At 36.6% G+C, this 22,558-nt stretch overlaps 1 protein-coding gene across 8 annotated transcripts in view; it reads right to left on the bottom strand.

The window, feature by feature from the left end:
* Positions 1-22,558, bottom strand: part of Erc2 (ELKS/RAB6-interacting/CAST family member 2) — a 973,754-nt gene that overhangs the window by 475,172 nt on the left and 476,024 nt on the right. For all 8 annotated transcript variants that reach the window (XR_007212331.1, XM_048355798.1, XM_048355799.1 and 5 more), the window contains exon 11: positions 16,266-16,459. Coding sequence is in view for 7 of the 8 variants with exons in the window: in XM_048355798.1 (XP_048211755.1) it covers positions 16,266-16,459 (194 nt within the window). In the remaining variant the exon portion in view is untranslated. The remainder of the gene's footprint in view (positions 1-16,265; positions 16,460-22,558) is intronic.

Here is a 22,558-nt window from a genome sequence, read left to right as displayed (position 1 = left end):
ACAGATTCTACAACCTTGTTGACCTTGGGTCTCCTATACTCCATAATTATATGAAACAAATTCTGTTATTTACAAGCTACCCAGATGATGACATTTTGTTATAGCAGCTGGAACTGACTAAGACACAAGCCATAAAAATAATACTAGATACCACAGAGCAATTCTAATCTCATAGTGTAGGGGTCCCTATGATACAAAAAAATCTCGGGAGATGTTACAAAAAGACTGCATATGTTGGCATAAAAAATTTTAATTTAATTCCCTGCCTAACAAAACCACTATTAGGAAAATCAAAAGAGGGGACTGGGAATATGGCCTAGTGGTAGAGTGTTTTCCTTGTAGACATGAAGCCCTGGCTTCGATTCCTTAGCACCACATATATATAAAGCCAGAAGTAGCACTGTGGCTCAAGTGGTAGTGTGTTAGCCTAGAGCAAAAAGAAGCCAGGGACAGGGCTCAGGCCCTGAGTCCCAAGCCACAGGACTGGCACACACACAAAAAGAAAAATCAAAAGAGAAGTGACAAACTGGCAAGGAGTGAAATTTAAATAAAAGAAAATGGGCCATTTTCCCTATAAATACGTAAGAAACTAATATGACAAAAATATAAACATATTTAAACATGTCTATCTTTACCTGAAAAAAATAAAAGCAAAGCAAGACAAGTTAAATACCAGTTTTTACTTTCCATGTTGACAAAGACAAAATGTTTGAAAAGTAGTGTCCTGGCATAGTTAATGAAAGAGGGTTCTTAATAATGCTAAGGGGACTGTATATAAACGGGTGGAGGGCAGCTTACAAGGCCCAACAAAATTAGAAGGATGGTATCAAGCATTCCACCTCTAGGCATTTGTCCTACTAATGCATTCATGTACAGAAAAAAATAGCTATTCAGTTATTAATGATAGCAGTCTATATAAGAGGAACCAAAACAGTACAAGTAATGTATCCAATGCCTAACGTATGAAACTGTAACCTCTCTGTCCATCAGTTTGATAATAAAAATTTGGAAAAAAAAACTTCTAGGAGGAGTCTGGTACAATAGAATAGTAGTCAGAGGTTAAAAATATAGAACAAATATGGAATATCAAAGATAATTTATTAAGAAAAACTAACTTTCAAAGTGCACAGAAATGTGTAGTACATTACAGCATTTGCCTAAACATTAAATTACAAATACTATCAATTTGTTTCCATTTCTCAGGATGCTGCTCTGGTGGAGGCCCTACTTATATCCCAGAGCCTGGAACAGAGCAGATATTCCATTACAACTTGATGAAAGTGCATACAAAATTGAACATAGAAAGTAAATGGATGAAAGAAAGCACTGATATGTGATCAATCATCTAAACTCAATATCTTATTTTCTTGTAACATGAACACAGAACAGCAATAGCAGAATCCTGTGTACCTACCTCCAAAAAAGTCTAAAATGTGCCTTATATAAGATAAACCAGTAGTGAATAAATTCGTTTGCACATGTATACATGAAGATTACTTTTCAATAAGTATATGATGAATTTTCTATGTTTTCTTATTTGTGTTCCTAAGAACCCAGAGGATTTGGCAGGATGATATTGTTTTTAACATTTCTGATAAACAAATCTCTCAATGATTTTCTTTTTTTTTTGGAGGGGGGTGAGGTAAAGTGTTTATTCTGGCCCCTCCATTTTTTACATTCGAGAAATAATGAAGGCTATCTTCCCAGCATCATTTCCCACTTCTCTCTTATACTAACTCCCTACTCTTACCTGTTACTGTGCATAAAAACCTTCATCACAAGCATACCCATGTCAATAACCATAGAATACCTGCCATCTGCCAGGACGGTGCACCATGTCTATGTGCATCCTGAACTTTTCCCAAGCTCATGGTGGATTAGTTACAGTAGAGTTGCCTCCATTTTCCAAATGCAGACACAGAGTTAAAGACATGGAGTTCATTGTCCCAAGTATTAAAACAATAATGGTGTTGTTTCTTTTAATATGATAATTATGTTTATACACAACAGATGAGATGACAGTTCAAACAAGATGGACAATGAGCAGAATATTAATACAAAGTAATGACATGTCTGGGAGAAACAGCACACGTGAAATCTGAGAGTCATCATTCTTTATCTGCTTAGGCATCCCTTAAGAGCCCTACTTGGAGTGCTTAGGTGGTGCAAAAGCCCTCACACTCAAAAAAGCGATAGGACATCTATCTGCCAATTACTCAGTAAGTGTTTCTCACCAAGGCACATTCATGACAGGTTATCAGAAGATTCTCCAGCTCTTCATTATTATAACCAGCTCCTTCTCTCCACAGTAATTATCTGTAAGCAACATATCATGCTGTCCTTGGAACCATCAAACTGACATATGATTAAATAGCAGAGGTTCTGATGTTAAATTTAAAACCTCTCTCTCTTACCCTTCAACTCACACGCCACATCAAGATCTGTCTGGACATGGGAATATTCCAGTTGACCCACACCAAAAGCCAGTGAGGGATAGCTGCTACTAAGTGTTTCCACCTGAAAAAGGTGTTGATTACTCACCTAAAATCTCTAAAAGGGATTTTCTCGAGGACCTGAAATAGAATTTGACAACGCGATTCTCTATAGGAAATTCTGCCCCCATTATACATTAAAGTGTTTGTGCCTTCCCATTTATATTGCAGGGCCTCATAAGAGCTAGCATACTTCTTCAGAACACTGAAAATCGCACACTTCACCTTGTATTGACTTAATGCAAAGCATTAATTACTGTGCACACAACTCTGTATACCAAAAACAACAGAGCTTATATTAACAATGTTTCCAACCTTAAAAAATACTGGAAGCTAGCATTAAAATGAGTCTCACTGTTTGGGACTGAAAACAGTCACAGAAACTATTCAAAGGGAGATATATTTTTATTTCCAAATCTACTCTATAGTTTCTGGAATTCAAGTTTTGCTACAAAGATAATTTTAAATAATTCACTATTTGCAGGAGCACTAAGCAAAGAAACAAACCTTTTTTTCTGTCCTAATAAAGTGGTCACAGCCAATGCACTATCAGGTAAATATGTCTTTCTCTATTGTTTTTCAAAGTTATTAAATTTAAACATTGTGTTTTATTTTGAACTACATAGTACTCAGTGAATTTGGAGCAAAAATGAAAATATAGTAGATAGTAAAACCATCAGAATATGACACAAAGAAAATTTTCAAAGTTTTGGTTAGTTGTAACGATGTCTTTTCTTCAGAGAGAGCCACAAAATACCCACTGACTTTTAAATTGGTTCCCCAAAAGACCAGCTTCACAATAACATGACATTATGTGATGTGTACATTTCAAGCACCTTTACCTCATATGGATGAAGGTCTCAGTCACTGGATAGTTCTGTTTCTCTGAAACTTAGGCTAGTATTGTGGGTAATGAAGTGACAGAATTCACATTTCATAAGAAAAGACATATAAAGGAAATAAAATATTTTTCTATAAAGTGATTTACAATAATACCAAGAAACTATTTTTAAAAATTCCTTCTCCTCAGCATTTACATAAAAGTCCAACATATCTTGAGAGATTTACTATCTGGTGATATTCATCCATATGGTATTGCCAACCAAAAGCCAAGAGGAGAGAAAGGATAGGGAAAAGGTTTTGAGGGGGAAGAAAAGAGCAAAGATGAAGGGAGAACTCTACTAATTTGGCATCTCTTACTACAAGCTTGAACTTGCAAGGCCTACCTGGGCTAGCTCTGAGTATTGCTGCTGTTGTTTTTTAACAGATTTGCAAGTTAGGAATGGCTTTAGTAATTTCCAAAAAAACTCAGAAAACATTTCAACTGTAACACCAATTGTATTCCTTCATGTTCACTGTTTTAGAGATACAGTACCAAAGCATGAAGCTCACGTAAAACTAATATGGAACACAAAGCCTCAGTTCTGTAAATCAGAGCTGGCACTGCTTCTATTAGCTATAGCAAGTCCTACCAAGGGCAGAGTAGGGAAAGTACAAGCACCTAGCCTCAGGAGGAGTGGGAGACTTGGCGACACCTCAAACGTTCCAAACCATTTCTAAATATAGAATTCACTCTATTTTTTCAGGAGTTGTAAATCAGGGAAAACAACTTTTTTCCATCCCCAATAAAATATATGCACCCAAAGCAACTGCAGCCAATTTCTGGCTGTCTACCAGTTTTGCTTGGGCATAAAATTTTCTGACACTTCACCAGAAATATCAGCATCAGTATAAGGCAAGTTTAAAGAGGGAAATGATTTTCTGACCCGTAGATAACCTCCTTTAACCCAATAGGAAAATGGGGGAAATCACGCGCACACACACAACCACATATACACACTACCCAGTTATTCTGGCTATTTGTACAAACGGAACAAATTATTTTTCTTAGTAGCCAAATTCTTCCTTGTAGGAAGTGCTGGATTATGAGAGTAGGAAACATGTTAGTTTCACCTCCGTACCTGACAGTGCAGACCCATCTACCAAGAAAGACTGTAAGGAACAGTCCAAGAAGAGGAGAAGATAGAAGAGCAGAAGATACATGGATGGAGGAAGGGGAGGGGAGGGAAGGGGTGAGGGAGGGAGGGAAAGTGGGATAAGAATCATGGAAGGGAGAGGAGAAAATGAGAGTGGGTCAGGACATCTTCTCCCTTTTTATTTGTACTTTTATTTTCCTTTGTTCCTTCCTTCCTTCCTCTCTCTCTCTCCCACCCTCCAACCCTCCCTTCCTCACCCACACCTTCAGTCCCTTCCTCATTCCTTCTTTCTTTCCTTCTTCCCTCCCTCCTTCCCTGCCTTTGGTTCTTTTTAAATTTTTTTTCAGTACTGGGGCTTAAACTTGGGGCCCTGTGTTCTTGCGAGGCTTTCACTCGAGGCTGGTACTCTACCACCTGAGCAAAATTTTCACTTCCAGCTTTTTGTTGGTTAGTTGAAGATAAGAATCTCTCAGACTTATCTGCCCAGGCTTACTTCCACTCATAATTTCATATCTCAACCTCCATAAATAGGTAGAAATACAATCATGATACACCAGCTTCTGGTCATATATTGATTTTTCTTGAACTTTCAAACATCTACCTTAACAGAAAACAAATTATATTTTTTTCTTAAGGATCCCAGTCTAAAGGTTAGGCATGATATCCAGTGTAGTCAATTCAGAAACAGCCATCAGCTGTCCTTGGGGACTGAAAAAAAAAGTGACACTCAAGGAGAGAGGTCTGAGCAAAGCTAAAGAAAGTTCCTTTCTAGGGAGAGCTTTCTCTGAAGAAGAAGTAACAATGGCCAATAGACACATGAGAAAAGGCTCAACATCTCTGGCCATTAAAAATGTAAATCAAAACAACACTGAGATTCTACCTCATAATAGTTAGAATGGCCATTATCAAGAAAACAAACAATAACAGATTCTGGCAAGGGTGTGGCCAAAAGGGAATCTTAATACACTACAGGTAGGAATATTAACTTACTCACTACTCTGGAAAGCAGAATGGAAGCTCTTCAAAAAACTAAACATAAACATAAAACTACCCTATGATCTAGCAATTCCACTCTTGGACATTTATCCAAAAGATTACAAACCAGCATACAATAAAGCCACCAGCACAACCATTTTCACTGCAGCACTGATTACCCTATCGAAAGTATGGAATCAACCCAGATACCCCTTAATGGACAAATGGATCAAGCAAATATGAAAAATGAGGAATTTCTCATCATTAGAAAGAATGATATTATATCATTTGTAAATATATGGAAAGACCTAGAAAAATTATGTTAAGAGAAGTCAGGCCCAGAGAGAGAGAAAGGTTGCATGTTTCCCCTCATATGTAGAAGTAAGAGTTATCTTATAAACTTATAAGTAAATATATTAGGTGGTATGCAAGTATATACAAACGTATTAGCAGAAATATGGTAGATTCAAGGGACAACTCAAATAGCATAATTCCTTTTAAAAAGTTCAACAACATAAACACCAAGAAGCAGGTACTTGAATGAGTGAGATGGGGTGGGGTCAAGGGGAGAGGGATACACAAATGAAGAGAAGGCGGAAAATGTATTAAGAATTCAAGGAATGTCCTACAAATTTAAGAAAAGTAGGGGAAGGGGCAGGTTGGGAGGGACTGGCGAGAATATTGAAAGGGATGACACTAATCAAGATATATTTTACACAAAAAACTGCTTTGTTAAACAGCAAATCCTTTGTAAAACTAAAGACAATTTCTTTTAGTTAAAAAAAGGAACTGTGCAAAGAGTTGGCCCTAGCCAACTGCAGGGCAGTCAGGTTGAAGGGCCAAGGTGCTTTTCATTACGTCTTTAGCCAACAGTCCTCTGAAGTCTGGGAGCAATGAAGTCATCTTTTGTGAGAAGAATGAGGGGTTGAGAGCACAGTATTTAGCTTTGGGGAAACATCACAAAGAGTTTATTTTTGTAGAGTGTTTGAAGTGACTGTAACAATGAGCTCACGCCTGCTGCCAGCCATCAGCTCAAGCCTGTTGGCAGGAGATACACAAGGTCTACTACTAACAGTCCCTTCACTGGACATGTGATGGCCACCTGTGGGGCAAATCCCAGTGGACTCACTCCAAAGATGGCTCCTTCCTCTCCACAGAGAACACTAAGGCCCAAAAAGAAGCAGCTGACCCAAGGGATTCAAAGCAAGTTAGAAGCTGTTGAGAGAATTTACCTTCTGGTTTTACTTGAATGATTCTTTGCCAGGATTTTGAACTGAATTAAAAAACATATTTTTACTTTTTTTAAAAAAGTCAACTGCTACATGTGTTTATTGAGATAACCTCATCTGTCAAAAGTCACATGCTAGAAATGAGCAAATTTCATATAAACCCTCTTCCTCAGTACAATTCAGGGATCCTTTAAACCTCTCCAGCTTTCTGCTGGAGATAAGGAGATTTGAGTTTACTAGAATAAAGACTTTAACAGGTTTAAAATATGACATCCACATTTTACCAAACCTAATCTTTAATACTTGTCCACCTGAATTTAGGCATAAGAATCTACACAGTGGCTGCAAAGGAAATGAGGTCATCTCAAAAGGCAGCTGGAGGAGAGGCATTCCCATGCAGTACAGAGCAGAGCACATAGAGAAGCCCTGGACTAGAGAAGTTGTCAAAATTTAGATTGGGCGTTAGGAACAGGCAAGGCAGACCACAAACTTCTAGGATAAGAAAGATTAGGCATGATTTTTCTAAAATCCATGGTGTGTGAATATCCACCCAGTTACATATGTGTGTGTGATTACTCATACACATACACACACATAACCATACAAAGGCTGCTAGTGATTCTCATTCAATTGTTACATTTCATTTTATTTTAACTAGTAAACCTGGAAGGAGTTGGGGATTAAAAGAAAAAAGCATTGTTAACTCTGGAAATCTGTCAAAGCTCAAGAAAGCTTCCAAGATTCTACAGACATTTTCATTTTCATGAGGGTCAGGCTGCTGATTCCTCCTATACTAAAAACACAGCCAGAGATTGCTCACAGTGATTCTTCATTTTCTCCATCACATTCATCAGAAGCAATTAGTTAAATGATAGTGGAATAAGCTGAATTTTTATTTAACCCTTATAGTTTGTCCACCTGGCAAGTACATTTTACAAACATACCCTAACATTTATCCATAGAACCACTGGCTACCCCAAAACTTTGCCAGCCATAACATTTCACCCTACCTTTTGGAAATAAAGAGCTTGTGTTCACTCACCACAAATAAAGCAAAAACAAAAAGGACAATTGACACAGTTCCTGTTTTGTTTTTACCCTGTTCCTGCAGAAGAAGGCAGAGGCTGAAGTTCTCTGAGAGCGTAAGGGATTCCTGGTGTGAAGAGCAGTAATATCAAGAGGCATAGCTTAGGGGCAGCAAAAGAAAGGCAAAAGGAGAAAGAAAATAACAACGAGCCAGCCTGGTAGAAATGCTTAAAGCTTCATTAACTGAGTGGTTGCAAAGCTTGGAGGACAGGTTTGAAGGTCTGTGGCTGAGCCTCCTGCTCACCTCCATTAGGAAGTCTACATTTCTGTACATATGCATACTGATTTGGTCCATTCACAGTTGGTAGATTACTGGTGAGAGAGGAACTTTTGAGAATGAGACTTACTTTGGTTGGCTTGCAGCCAGTGGTGGGACAAAATTGGTATGTGAACAGGAGGCCTGGTTGTGAAATTAGTTGCTGCTGGAGTAAATGAATTGAACTGGTGCCATGAGGACAGGACAGAATGAAGGGTGCAGATCGTGCATAAAGAGAAAAAAATTTGGTTCACCTCTCAAAATAATACAGCTCAATAACTAGTATTAGCTATGATTTTAACATTTTCAGTAATCTACCTACTTGAACAATAAAGAAATCACTACATATTATGTATTATTAGAAGAGTTCTGTTGCTGGACTTAAGGAAAAGGGAATTACTGATTTTGAGCTCTTACATTAGAAGAATCTGATCTGGGATGGATTTTCAAACAAAAGGTCCATTTCTTTTCTTAAAAATAGGGTGTACACATTAATAAATGAAATCTGGTTTTACACTTGGTCACTATGATATACCCTAGGTAATTAAAGTATGTGTTCTGAGGCCTGAAGACCAATGGAACAGAATTGAAGACCCAGAAATGAACCCACAGAACTACGCCTACTTAATCTTTGATAAAGGAGCTAAAACAATTGTTTGGAAGAAAGGCTCTTTAACAAATGGTGCTGGCAAAACTGGTTCAACACATGCAACAAACTAAAACTAGATCCGTATATATCACCCTGCACCAAAATCAATTCCAAATGGATCAAAGACCTCGAAATCAAAACAGACACCCTGAAAACACTAAAGGAAGGAGTAGGAGAAACACTTGGGCTCCTTGGCGCAGAACAGAACTTCCTTAACAAAGACCCAGAAAGGCTACAAATCAAAGAAAGGTTGGACAAATGGGACTGCATCAAACTGCAGAGCTTCTGCAGGGCAAAGGACATAGCTCGCAAGATAAACAGAAAGCCCACAGATTGGGAGAAGATCTTTACCTGCCATTCAATGGACCAAGGCCTCATATCTAAAATATATGCAAAACTAAAAAAAATTACCTTCCTCCAAAACAAAACCGCAAAGAACCAATAGCCCCCTCATCAAGTGGGCTAAAGACTTACAAAGAGACTTCTCTGATGAGGAAATGAGAATAGCCAAGAGACATATGAAAAAGTGCTCTACATCACTGGCCATCAAAGAAATGCAAACAATATTGAGATTCCATCTCACCTCAGTAAAAATGTCATATATCAAGAAAACTAACAATAACAATTGTTGGAGGGGATGTGGCCAAAAGGGAACCCTACTTCATTGTTGGTGGGAATGTAAACTGGTTCAGCCACTCTGGCAAGCAGTATGGAGATTCCTCAGAAGGCTAAATATAGAACTCCCCTATGACCCAGCAACCCCACTTTTGGGTATCTATCCTAAAGACCACAAACAAAATCACAGTAAAGCCACCAGCACAACAATGTTCATCGCAGCACAATTTGTCATAGCTAGAATTTGGAACGAACCCAGATGCCCCTCAGTAGATGAATGGATCAGGAAAAGGTGGTACATATACACAATGGAATTTTATGCCTCTATCAGAAAGAATGACATTGCCCCATTCATAAGGAAATGGAAGGACTTGGATAAAATTATACTGAGTGAAGTGAGCCAGACCCAAAGAAACATGGACTCTATGGTCTCCTTCATAGGGAATAATTAGCACAGGTTTAGGCTAGTCACAGCAGAGGATCACAAGAGCCCAATAACTATACCCTATGAACACATAAGATGATGCTAAGTGAAATGAACTCCACGTATGGAAACGATTGTTATATCACAGTTGTAACTACTTTCAACGTCCCATGTGTATCTGTAGCTTCTATTATTGATGATGTTCTTGTATCACCTTCCTGTGGTTGTATCTATACTGTCTCTATAATCTTATCTGAGTATATTGGAAACCGTCTATACTGGTATTAGAACTAGGAAATTGAAAGGGAATACCAAAATTGAGAGACACAGAGTAAAAAAAGACAAACAACTACAAAAGCAATACTTGCAAAACTGTCTGGTGTAAGTGAAGTGAACACCTCATGGGGGGAAAGGGAAAGGGGGAGGAGGGAGAGGGGAATGAGGGACAAGGTAACAAACAGTACAAGAAATGTATCCAATGCCTAACGTATGAAACTGTAACCTCTCTGTACATCAGTTTGATAATAAAAATTTGAAAAAAAAATAAAATCTGAATAAAAAATTAAAAAAATAAAGTATGTGTTCTGGCTAATAAGAAAATGAAACTAAAAAGTTAAAACCAAAATAATGACAGGAAATATCATAAATGTACAATATGTTACTAGCACACTGACAATTTTCCAAAAGTGACTTTTAAAAAGTCTTATAAATCTTCCAAAAGCACAGTGATTTATTAAGAGAAAAGTATGAATGGTTTGCTCCACTAAGTTTTGCTTTTCAGTTGCAGTGTCACATGGAGATCTTTTTGTGCTGCTGGTTAAATTTAGCATCCTCTTGTTTTTTTCCACAGTTCCACATTGTATCAACATACCGTCAATTCTCTGAGCTGCTGAGCAGAAATGTTGGGATTGGTTGTGATGACTTCCCTCACTGATTTTATAACCCAGCAATATAACTTATCAAATAATCCTATAATGATTTATTTCCTTCATCTTCTTTGCCTTTTCCCACCTATACAAAGCTTCTCATAAAACAAATCTTCCTTCCCTTTGCATGGAATGAATTGGAGGAGAAAATCAATGGTGCCCAGAGGAAACCCATTTCAGAAATGTGTTGTTAAACAAGTGCAGGCAATAAATTGAGCTTAGGAGGAAGAGGCATTAGAAGAAAAACTGAAAGTACTGACCTGAGAGTCAAGCTGATTGGAGCAAGGGTGGAAAGCAGCAATTTGGAGGATAAGCAGAAAGGAAAAGGGATAGCAAAAGAGAATAAAAGGAAGGAAATGCATTAGTTTTAAACATACAGCTAACAGATGTTGTTTTAGCAGGTTTTATAACCAAATGAAGCACAATAAAGCAACTTTTATCTGATATTACCCCCCCCCCCAAAAAAAAGTCCTGGGCACCCTCTGTAAGCTGTTACATTAAATATCATACATAAGGAAACCTGTATCTGCTCTCATCTGTAATCACAGTAAGTAATGATGTGAGCCAGAGATAACACCAGTCCAATGCCAGCAGTTGCCCTTTTCCAACATAATATTTATAGAGAAAGTCCCTATCTACATGCATATAAAGTTTTATTATTTAATAAACTCATATGGACATTACTGAGGTATCAGACCTGGCAGTAAGCATTGATATCACAAAGATTTTTATTTGAAACAGTAAGTTGATGGTTATAGCCTATGAGATATTTTTCCTTCATCCCATCCATGAAAACAAAAAGGAGCTGAGATTTGGCTTTTGGTTCAAAGATTTCCATTTTAGATGCTTCCTGAGCTATACCTGTTAGTGATCAAAGATTCTGTGGGTGGGGTGGCACTTGTCTCTCAGCCCCCCAAGCAAGTGCAGCGTACTCCTAAGGTAGAGAGCAATTCTTTTCATTTGTGAAAATGAGGTTCCATGTCTAAATGTGCATTAACTTATTTGCACCAAAAGATCGAGGATGCCCTTCTAATAAGTCAAAACAGTAGTCTCCAGTGACAAGCAAATATAAAAAAAGAGAAAAAATCCTCCTCACCACAGTGGCCCAAGGTGCACATTCATTTTAAGTTCTAAAATACCCTTTGGAAAAGCAATGCAGGTATCAATGCCTAACCAGTGCTTTGATCATTGGGACCTCAAAGCATCACACCAGCAATAAGTAGCTTTAAACATGTGATAGAGGAAAGAAAGCCAAAAAATAAATTCATAGGGTAAAGCCTAAGTTAGGTCATTTCAAATGAAAATAGTGTTGACCAAAATAATAACTTAAAATGAAGACAACTAAAAAATGAAGACAATTCAAGATTGAATACATGCTAACAATGCTCTCTGGATAATCTCTTGTGCTGATAACTTCCTGTAGAGCATTTTGTGATCATAAATGTGCAACTAATAAAAAATGAGAATCAAGTCAGACCCTGGTCATTGTGGAGGCCTTAGCAACCCTGGCCCCAGCTGCTGTTTCAAAGCCCTCTAGATCAGAGGTATTTAAGTTGCATCCCGGGGCCAAGGTTTAGAAAATTCTAAAATTAAGTAGCAAGCACATATTTAGGATGTTGTTGCCTTTCCAAGGGTCTTCAGGTTTCATCAAAGACATTCATGAGGTCCCTGTCCTTTCAGCAGAGGTAGCTACAAGTGGTGTGCACCTTCGGCCACCCATTTTAAGAAGCTTTTTCCAAATATATTTGTAAACCTGAGTAGAAATTACTCAGAGAGGAGTATATAACAAAACAAAATCGCTATCAACTTTCTTTCATGACATGAAACTTCTAGAACATTATCATATTTTAGAAATAACAAAGCCCAAGTTACTTTTTGAAAAGAGGTCTGAAATGCATTAAGGAAATTATGTCAGTATGTTCTTAAGCAAATCAGAAGGGAAGAAATCGTTTCTTTTACAACCTTAGGTAGGTTCTGTTAGGCACCTAAAATCATTTTTAATGTCCAATGTTTGGTGGTATTAGTGTTTGGTCCAGATTATTAAGTAGTACTTTGACTTCCATTCTGATGTGGACCTGCCCTGTCCCCATAGAGGGGAAAAAACCGTGACTGAGTGCTCAAGTTGGGTGTTCCCTATCCTCAGACAAACATCAGCAAAACCTCCAACAAAATCAAGATACTTATGTGAAAGGTCACCTGAATGAGCCCTTCCCATGGGTGTGATGCAGAAATCCAGTGGTAGCAGGTCTGGCTTGACACTTTGATTAACCTCTCTCTTTCCCCGAACACCAAAAGCTTACTTTTGAAACTGCAAACAAAACTCAGATATTTTGATGGTCACCAACCCAGAGGTGCCAACCAGTGTACTGAATTTTCAGGAAGGTTTAGTCAGCTCTTTGGCTCTATAGCATACATGGTATGTGGCATCAGTGATTAATAATAAAGGCTTCAGGATAAATTTGACCCACTCTTCAGGACACACTGAAAGCCCACCACCCTGTGTGTGGCCAACTCCTCCACAGCAGCCCATACTTCTAGGCAGATGCTGTTAGCTGGGCCTTAAGCATGAAACACAAAAGTTCCTGGGCAAAAAAAAAAAAGTTCCTGGGCAAGAATGTGCATAAGAACCAGTTTAGAGCAACATGTAGCTTAACAAGCAAGCTCTCTGATAGCTGATTTTTAAAAAATCATCCTCTTTGGAAAGCCAGCCACATACTATTTGGACTATATCCACTGAGGAGAGAATTTTTTAATATATTTTTTTTATTATCAAACTGAATTACAGAGAGGTTACAGATTCATACATTAGGCATTGGATACATTTCTTATACTGTTTGGTACCTGGTCCTTCCTTCCCCCCTCCCCCCTCCCCCTTCCCCCCCATGAGTTGTTACATTGTTCAGTTCATTTACACCAAACAGTTTTGCAAGTATTGCTTTTGTAGTTGTTTGTCTTTTTTTTTTTTTTTTTACCCTGTGTCTAAGGACTGATGGGATAGAAAGCAAACACAAATTGCCTTTTGAGAGAGAAGCAGGCCAGTGTTTGGGGCATTCAAGTTAGTTCTAACCCTAAAAAAAGTGGGGTTTTTTTATATGCCTAATGTTCTGGCATATTTTTGAATGTAAGCTGCTTCAAAAGAGGCATTTTCACTCTGGTAGGTCACATTACAAGCCAGAGACCACAAATTCATTTCAAGTTCAATATTTTGGTTTTGAAAATCACAAACTTAATTGCAAGCACTCTCTGTGACTCCAAAATGGAGATATATATCATAATGCTAAGAAATCTTTAGTTTCCAGCATTATGAGGTATGAATTTCATAGTGTAAATCAACAAATGGAGATGCTGTCCAATGTGAAAGAGGCTGCCTGACAACTAGAGGACAATGTTTTGGTCATAACACACATGTACCCAGTAGATAGTACCTCAGGCCAAGGCCAAACCCTCTTTTTCCCAAGATACTGCCCCTCTGGGTTACCACCCCCACTTCCTAAGTCCCAGGACTCAGATATTTCCCAGACTACACTCTACTGCTGGACCCAAGACACAGGCAGGCAGAGACTTGTGGGAGAGTCAAATCTCAGCACACATTTTATGAATTACAGTTCCTGGGAGGCATCAGCTTTAAGGAGAGGCAAACGTAGAGATAAAGAAAATGTGCAGAAAGCGCATAAAGATAAATGCCTGTAAAATCACTGCAGCTTTAATGCATTCCATATTGAAAAAATAAAACTGTGAATATTCTTGATGATTTAATGGCAACAGCGCCCAGCTAAGACTTGTTTGTCCAACTAGATAATTAAGCTATTCATATGTAAATGTTTATAGTAGCTGATCCTGATTTTCAATTACAGTGCTGGTGAGCTCTTTTAGTGCAGAAAAATGCCTTCAGGCTGTGGTGCCTGCTCAGGGACTGCTCTCCACTGGCTGCATGATTCCTCATTGATACTGGTCCATTGGTGAAAGGGGTTGTTAGCGGATCCTCTGCCCATCCTAGGTAGTTTCTTATGAGCTCTAGGAACTTAAGAAACCTACAGAATATTTCTAATTTATACATAAAATGTGATTCTAACCATTTTTATGATGGGTAAAAGATTAAATTGTATTCAGTTTTGCAGAGCAGGTACTTAAGAAAGTATCTGGCACACAGTACTTATTACTGGGATCATAATTATAGTATATTAATTATATAACCAATTGATCATAATTAATATCATTGGTATTATTTCTAAAATATCTCCTATAGGATTCCCTGTTTCTCAGAGCAGAATAGGAATCCACAGACTTACATTATAGTTTTTTAACTGTCTGACCACAGGACCAATCTCTAGAAGGTTGTCCTTCAACTTTTCAAGGTCAGTTTTCTAACTAATAAACAAGATGTGATCATATCTTTCCTGTGATCCCATGCTAGCTTTTTATAAAAAATTGTGGTCTTAAATGCAATTTAAAAACGGCCATGCATACAGCTATACTAGTACACTGGCAGTACCTTTTCAAATTTTAAAATTAAAATGATCTGAGCACCTCTGCTAACATATGTAACCCTAGCTGCTCAGGAGCCTGAGATATGGGAACTGTGGTTCAGAGCCCACCCAGGCAAAAAAGGCTGTGAGTTTACCTCTAATTATTCAGGTAAACACTAGAAGAGAAGGTGTGTCCAAGATCACAGTGCTAGCATAAAGCAGATATAAAATCTGAACCCAGGTTTTTCTTTCATGAAACTCTATTATCTTTATGTAAGACCACTAAGAACTACTCTGTATTTATCTTGAAGTCCTTCAGGGCCTCACGGTATCTCAATCAGAGCTGGCAAACACTCTCTGATTTATTCAGAATTTGATGATCTTTTCCATATGGACTGAATCTAGGACAGAAAAATTTGAACCAACGAGAAATCCTCAGAGGTTACAGAGTTATATAAGATTATTCAGAAAGTTTTTCCTTTATATGAACTTTAGGAAAAGGCATTGATAGCTTATTTTTAGATACTGTGATATACATGAATATTACTAATATGGGTAGGGTTTATTTGAAAATCTAAATACCCTGGAACATTAATATAACCAACCCTCCTTGTTTGGGACAGAATTAGCTATCATGTAGGCCCTATTCAAGCATATTTACTTCCATCTATTTTCCAAGCACTATATGATCCTCATAAACAATAAATTCCAAGGATGAACTGATTATGATGAGCCAAAGACTAACAAAGATACAAGTTTCCTCCCTGTTCCCCTAGCTTAAACAAAGAACCCCCAACTGTATTCTCTCATATTATTTTGCTCATGACAAGCCTAAGCCACAAATGTTCATCTCTACCAGGAAAACTCTGAGATTCCAGGTAGTCAGAGACCCAATTTTTTGCATACTTAGCTTGTACACATGCTACATCACTCAAGAAATTCAGCCACTATGTCATAAACACTGAAGAAGTATATAACCCTTCAATGCATAAGCCCATTACCTTCTCAGTGTCCCACAGAATGTAACAGGCCAAATTTTTCATACATAACTTGTTTTGAGCTTGTACTATGAAGATGGAACTGTGCATCCCAAATCTAAAACAACTTGAAATGCGCAACCAAGTCATCATAGTTCACTCACCACAGACAGTTCACATGACTGAAAACCTACCTTTCGAGTTCCGCAATCTTCTTGTCCTTGTCATTCTTTTCATTTTCCACCTCCTTGAGGATCTCCAGCAACCGGTCCACTTCTGCCTGGGCCTTGCCACACTCATCACGGTAGTAAGATGCTTCTTTATCAAGCTGTTTTAGTCGGTCTGCAAACTCAGGGTTCATTCTGGAGTCATCTTCAATATTATGAGCCTTCAACATTACATTTTTAAAGAACGTAGTTAAGACAGTGATTTAGAACAATAGCTAGCAGTCATCAATGATCCAGAAATTAACTTTGGAGAGATAACCAACAAAAATTATGGGTATTCTGTCAGTAAGAAGGCAAATTGAAGTAGGAAAAAACTCATACATTTTCACTACCTTAGAAAATGTTGACTTGAAAGTAAATAATACATTTTTTTGTAGTGAGCTACTTTAATTATTATTTTGTTCCAGAAAACATTGTAACTTTTGGCTTTTCTTTCCATCAATAGCAGCAGGACTAATGGGGAGCGGGGGTTAGTCCATAGTATCTTTCCTCTTGCTCATTTGGCAAGCAGTATTAAGACAAGACAACTCCATATAATAAAGGCGCTGAACAGAACAAATGCTTCCATTTCTAGTGCAAAGAACTGAAACTACACAATTATTAAAACTGTTTTCCAAGTTCTGTCACAATATATTTGTGGCCAGGTAACATGTAAGCAGCTGGCAGACTGACTGTTGAGTACTTAATCTTTTAGAACTTTCAGCAGCAGATAGAATGAAAAAGAAAGGCTCCTAAGTAAGGAAAGGCTTTCTGGCCAACAGTCATACCCATAAATTCTTGTTTTCTTGAATATGTTTAATCTTTAAATCATGAGGAGGATGAGCTAATTCATGAACAAGCACATAGACAAGAATCTGCAAACACATGCATGGATGGGTGGCAGCTTTACACACGAGAACAGACACAAGCAACGGTAAGCAACAACACTGGAGAATAATTTGCAGCCAAAGTCTTTGTGGTTTGTGTGTGTGTGTGTGTGTGTGTGAATGTGTTACAGCCTTTTATACCTCAAAATAAACTCTGGCTGAAATATTCCCAGTCAGGTGGAAAGAACACTGCACTGCAATGTTTTGCCTACCCCTTGTTTCCCATTATTCCTAATTGACTTCTTCAAAGAGTAGGCAGGGAAAAAACAAGTAGTTTAACAACAGTGCACATTCAACAGAAAAAGTTCCGAAAAGCCAAAGGTATGTATCTCCAAAATTAACATGTGAAACAAGAAAAGGTTAACAATTTATTAGGACTTCAAAGTTGTTCTGCTGTCTTGTCATGTAGAGCAGATGTTCAATGTGCTTTTGCACACTTTTTCTTTGGGATTTCAGGGAAAAACCAAGGCAAGCAAGCTCCAGCTACTGTGGGGTCCAATGAATCATGCATGGTTAGAAAAGTTAAGACTAGTACTACAGTTAGAAGGTTCATAGTCTTTGCAATGATTTAGTAGAAAAAAAAATTCAAAAATTAGTAAAAATAAAATAAGTTTCTTATGACAAAATCATTTAAAATTATTTTGCATGTAACATTATTGAAGCATGAGGATGAAAGGGGGGTAATTTGTTTTCATGTTCTTCAAAACTTCCTCATTTAAGAAATAAAGGCAACTATGCAAAAGAACTTGGAAAAATAGATCCGTTTAACATACTATCGAAACTGGTTTACTCCCTCTTACCTAATCCTGTTCTAGGTTTTTCTTCTAAGACAGAAAAAAATTTATTTTTATTAAGTATCCACTTTGGGTGTCATTCTAATAAATTATTGACCTTTTTAGTATATTTTACATAATCTGAAAGAATAGCCTGAGTTACTATGATTTTAGGAGTTTACTAATCAAGTAATTTTTTTAAGCATAAGATACTGCAACATCCTAATCTTTAATTTTAAAATGTAGAGCAGATATTCTATTTTAAAAGACAGGATAATACTGACTTTACATATCTACTTCTATTTGAGTTAATAACAAACAACTCAAGTTTTTTTTGTGACAAAAATTATTAAAACATAGGTTTTAATAGCTAAAAATAATCTTTATGTTAACCTTTAATCCATTTTTCTGCTAATACTACCATTATTCTATAGCATCTAAATATCATCTGATGACATTTCTCAAACTGTCTAATCAGTGACATTAAGATATAAAAAAGAATTAATGCATCGAGTAATGATATATACAAACATTCAAAACAAGAAAATAAACATTGTGATTGTTTCTGTCTAAAGTTGAAATTCCTTTCTCAATGACGCTTGTTAAAGCAGTTAGCTTCTATAGTTTTCGTTGATTATTTTATTATTGTGATTATAATTATCATTGTTTTTAGTAAGTGAGCATAGCAGTAGTAACTAGCTGTGAGACCTTCATTCTAAATGGAACCCTGTGCCTTATGTCCACAGGAAAATGATGTAGACTAGAACAATGAAAACTACAAAATGAGTAGACAAATAGGAGATATTGTTAGAGTTATTATTTTTCAATATGTATCCCAGAAATAAGGCTTGTTATGCAGCTAAGAGCCTTATTAGATTTTTATCCATAAGATGCTCGATATGTTTTAAAGGTTCCTCCTAAAAAGCGTAGATGGAGAGTACAGTCTGCTAATAGGGATGTGAGCACATTCCTTATTTGAGGTCCCTGAAGATGAAAATCTAAGACCAGTTTTCTACATTGGGTAAAACTAAATGGTTCATAGTCTTGTGAACCTAGTAAGTGAGAAAATTTGAGTATGTTTAAGGATTCATGGGCTATTTCGATATATAGACAGTCTAGGAAAAATGACAGAACTAGATAACATCAATGATGACCTCAGGTAACACTGAAGTGAGGTAATATTATTGAAATAAAGACCATTGTTAAGTTTACAGATGACTGTATCTGCTAGCTAATATTCCATGTATTTTTTAAATGAAAAGATAGGCTGCAAGTTAAAATAGAAAATCTAGGAGCTAAAATATGTCTATCTATAGCTCCATAATACTATGTACTGATTCCAGGGGAAAAAAATTATGTCAAACTATTTTCAGTACTGATGCCAGAATTTGTGGAAGGGATTTCAGATAAAGGTGCAACTAGATCACATGTTTAAATTACTTACATCAATAAAATTTTGACAAAGAGTCACATAAAGATTTCAGAGTAACAATGGCTTTTTCAGAAGGTTGGGAGGATTCTGTTTTCCAACCCATCCTAAGTCCTTGAGATAAAAGTTTCCATAAATGTGCAAGGAGTTATGAATAAGATCTCTTGCTTATCATGAATCACAACCTTCCAGGAAATGGACTTAAATTTTTATAACCATTACAGTTTAAATGCACTATTGTGAGATTCATAGACCTAGGAGTGATAGACTAAATGAATAAGTAAACAAGTGACTGAATAAATAAATGAAGGGGAAAATTGAGTGTATAATCCAATGCTTCCTTCAAGTTTCTAATGCCAAATAATGGAAGAAAAGAAACATTTTATTTATATTTATGTAATACCCTTGCTTTCTTAAATTACAATAGTTTTTTTTTAAATCTGGACTGTCAGCCTCTGATGAGGAGCAAAATGGGGAATAGATTTAGTCTAACATACCTTCTACTACAGAAGAAAATATTTCAATAAATCATTATTGCAAAAAATTCCTACCAAAACCTCATCCTGATATATTCAAGATTTAAGTAGAAAATGGGTAGCAATTATTTCCTCTTAAGTATCTGTTCTGTTGAGTTGAAATTATCTCCCTCATGTGAAAAATGCTTCTCCATTCCATTTCTTCTGAAGTAATTAACAATATCACTCCATTTTTATTAGTCAGGAATCTAACCTTATGATGCAAATTGGTGAAGATCTTTTCTTTCCAGAATTTATTGATCAGGAATATGGTCAAGATTATCTCTTTCTGGGACATTCAATTGCTCATTAAAACCAAAGGAATATCAATAATCACTTATCAGGTTTTGCCTCAAAATATGTTTTGAGACTTCTAGAGCAATTCTCAAGCATCTTCTAGAAAAACAGACAATTAGAAAAGAACATTATAGGGACGCCAATGTTACACATTAGATCAATAAACTGGGAGGGGTTCTTTCATTGTAATTCTCTTACATTTGCATACATAAGGAAAATTCTCCAAGATTGGCAATGACTAAAGATGAGTAATATATCACAATACTTGAAGGTATTTTAATAGAAGAAAATATAACTATCAGGAAGTCAAGCAAAGTACAAAATTAACACTGTCTAAATCAAAGTAAAGAAATAAGAGAGGCTAAAGGAGAGATTTAACTTGCTGATTATATAGGTCAACTTAAAGAAAATCCAAGTATCTGTTCTGTCTCAAGTATTTCTTGAAAAGCTTTAAGCACAGAAAAGTGAGGAAGCATATAAAGTTTAGAGTTTTGAGACTGTGAAGCAGGGAGTTGAACTTGATCAGAGCATGTTGGGTGTACAGATGAAAACTGTATAATGAACACAACTAAATAAAAATAATTTTTTAAAACATGTTTGGAGTTTAGCACTATCAAAATCACAAATCTCAAGTTTATTTGTACTTAATCTTGTAAAGGTCAGTCACAGATTATTTTTAGTCAAATACTAGTTCTTCATTCCAGATGTCTAAAAAGGAAAACATGACCTTTGGTCCAGAAGCCTGCAGTGATACAAGAGGGGGACATTCAGTTTCAATATTGCATAACACTGTTTCTTTGAGATAGGCCCTAACAATTTTAATTTAAAAAATCATTTCCTTCGACTAATCAAATGATTACCCATGACCATAAAATAAAAGCAGAAAGTGAAGTCATGAATCTGTGGATCTTTCATCCCTGATGCATCTGGATTTTGAGCAGTATGTACTAAGTTTATGCTCTGTACAATAGGATTCTCAGTTGCAGCATTTTGCTGGGTGGGTACACTCTGACAGCACCTTAACATTCTTTTCATGTCTTAGCAGAAGAACAACAGGGGAATCACTTATTACTAAAATTATTTTTATTTTATTTTATTTTATTTTTTAGCACTCTACTGCTTGAGCCACAAAGTCACTTCTGGCTTTTTCTGTTTATGTAGGACTGAGGAATCGAACCCAGGGCTTCTTGCATGCTAGGCAAGCACTCTACCTCTAAGCCACATTCCCAGCCCGGAATCATCTACTTTGTTTAATATATTTTATTTCAATTTTCTAAAAGAAGTACCAATTTTCACATTATTTTAAGTTATGAGAAAAATAAGTCTTGCTAATATAATGTTTCTATGGATTATTATGGAACTACAACCTATTATAAAATTTAAAATGCACTTTAAATAAAACAAATTAATGATAGGCACATTAATTGAAAACAAATAACACACTTGGGAATAAATAATGTTATGTCTTGAAGTCCTATACATTGTCATTGTAAAGAAAACTAAAAAGAAAAATGTTATAGGTGGAATAAATAAGAATTGTATGAATAAATATAAACACATACTCAAAATAAATGTTTTTATTATACAGAAACTACCCAACTCTATACTTGGTCCTTTGTAAGAACCCTTTAAACAAAAATCTAACTAGTAATGTAATTCCTTTGAACTGCACAACTTCCTAAATTGGCAATGTAGAGGTTCTGAAATAAAGTATGTAACTTCAAATCTTACATGCTATTGTAAGTACTGTTTCAGTTCTTTAGACACTGAAAGCCTATATCAATTGTAGGGTGTGTGGTTTGTATGTCCATGTGTTTGCATGTCCCTGTGTGTGTCCTAAGTTATTTCTTAAATAGTTGTCATGTGCAACTTTGTCAGGAGCTACTAGTTTAAGAGTGAATCAAATAGTTTTTAGAAATGGGATTTTAAAAAATCTTAAAGAGAAACCACAACGTGTAAACAATCACTGTGGAAACATTTATAATTCAGCCCACTGTGTTCCTGGAATTTTACGGTCCTATAATGACATATAAATCAGGAAGACCTCACTGAACATTAACAAGACGTTTTTTTCCCCTCTCACTGGAATGGAAAATGCTTGGTCTTGTTCTTTTCAAGGTTTAAGTAAAGTTTGAGCCCTGCAAAAGGTGTGCTCAAAGGGAAGGATATTTCACATGGATAGTGACTAGGTAGGAGGGGGAATCATAGGTGGAGAACAACAGAGGAGTCTAAGTGCACACTGGCCAGTCGCAAGGTTGCTTGCGCACTGAGGCTTGCAGCAATGAAGATACCCTGCCAAACACTAGATTGAGACTGAGGAAACAAAAGGTCTAAAGAGTTATTAAAAATTTATGAAAGACTTCTGGATACTATCTCAGAG

Source organism: Perognathus longimembris, chromosome 10, assembly GCF_023159225.1.
Source record: "Perognathus longimembris pacificus isolate PPM17 chromosome 10, ASM2315922v1, whole genome shotgun sequence".
In the NCBI taxonomy this organism is placed as follows: domain Eukaryota; kingdom Metazoa; phylum Chordata; class Mammalia; order Rodentia; family Heteromyidae; genus Perognathus; species Perognathus longimembris.
This window is presented reverse-complemented; position numbering and strand designations above follow the sequence as displayed.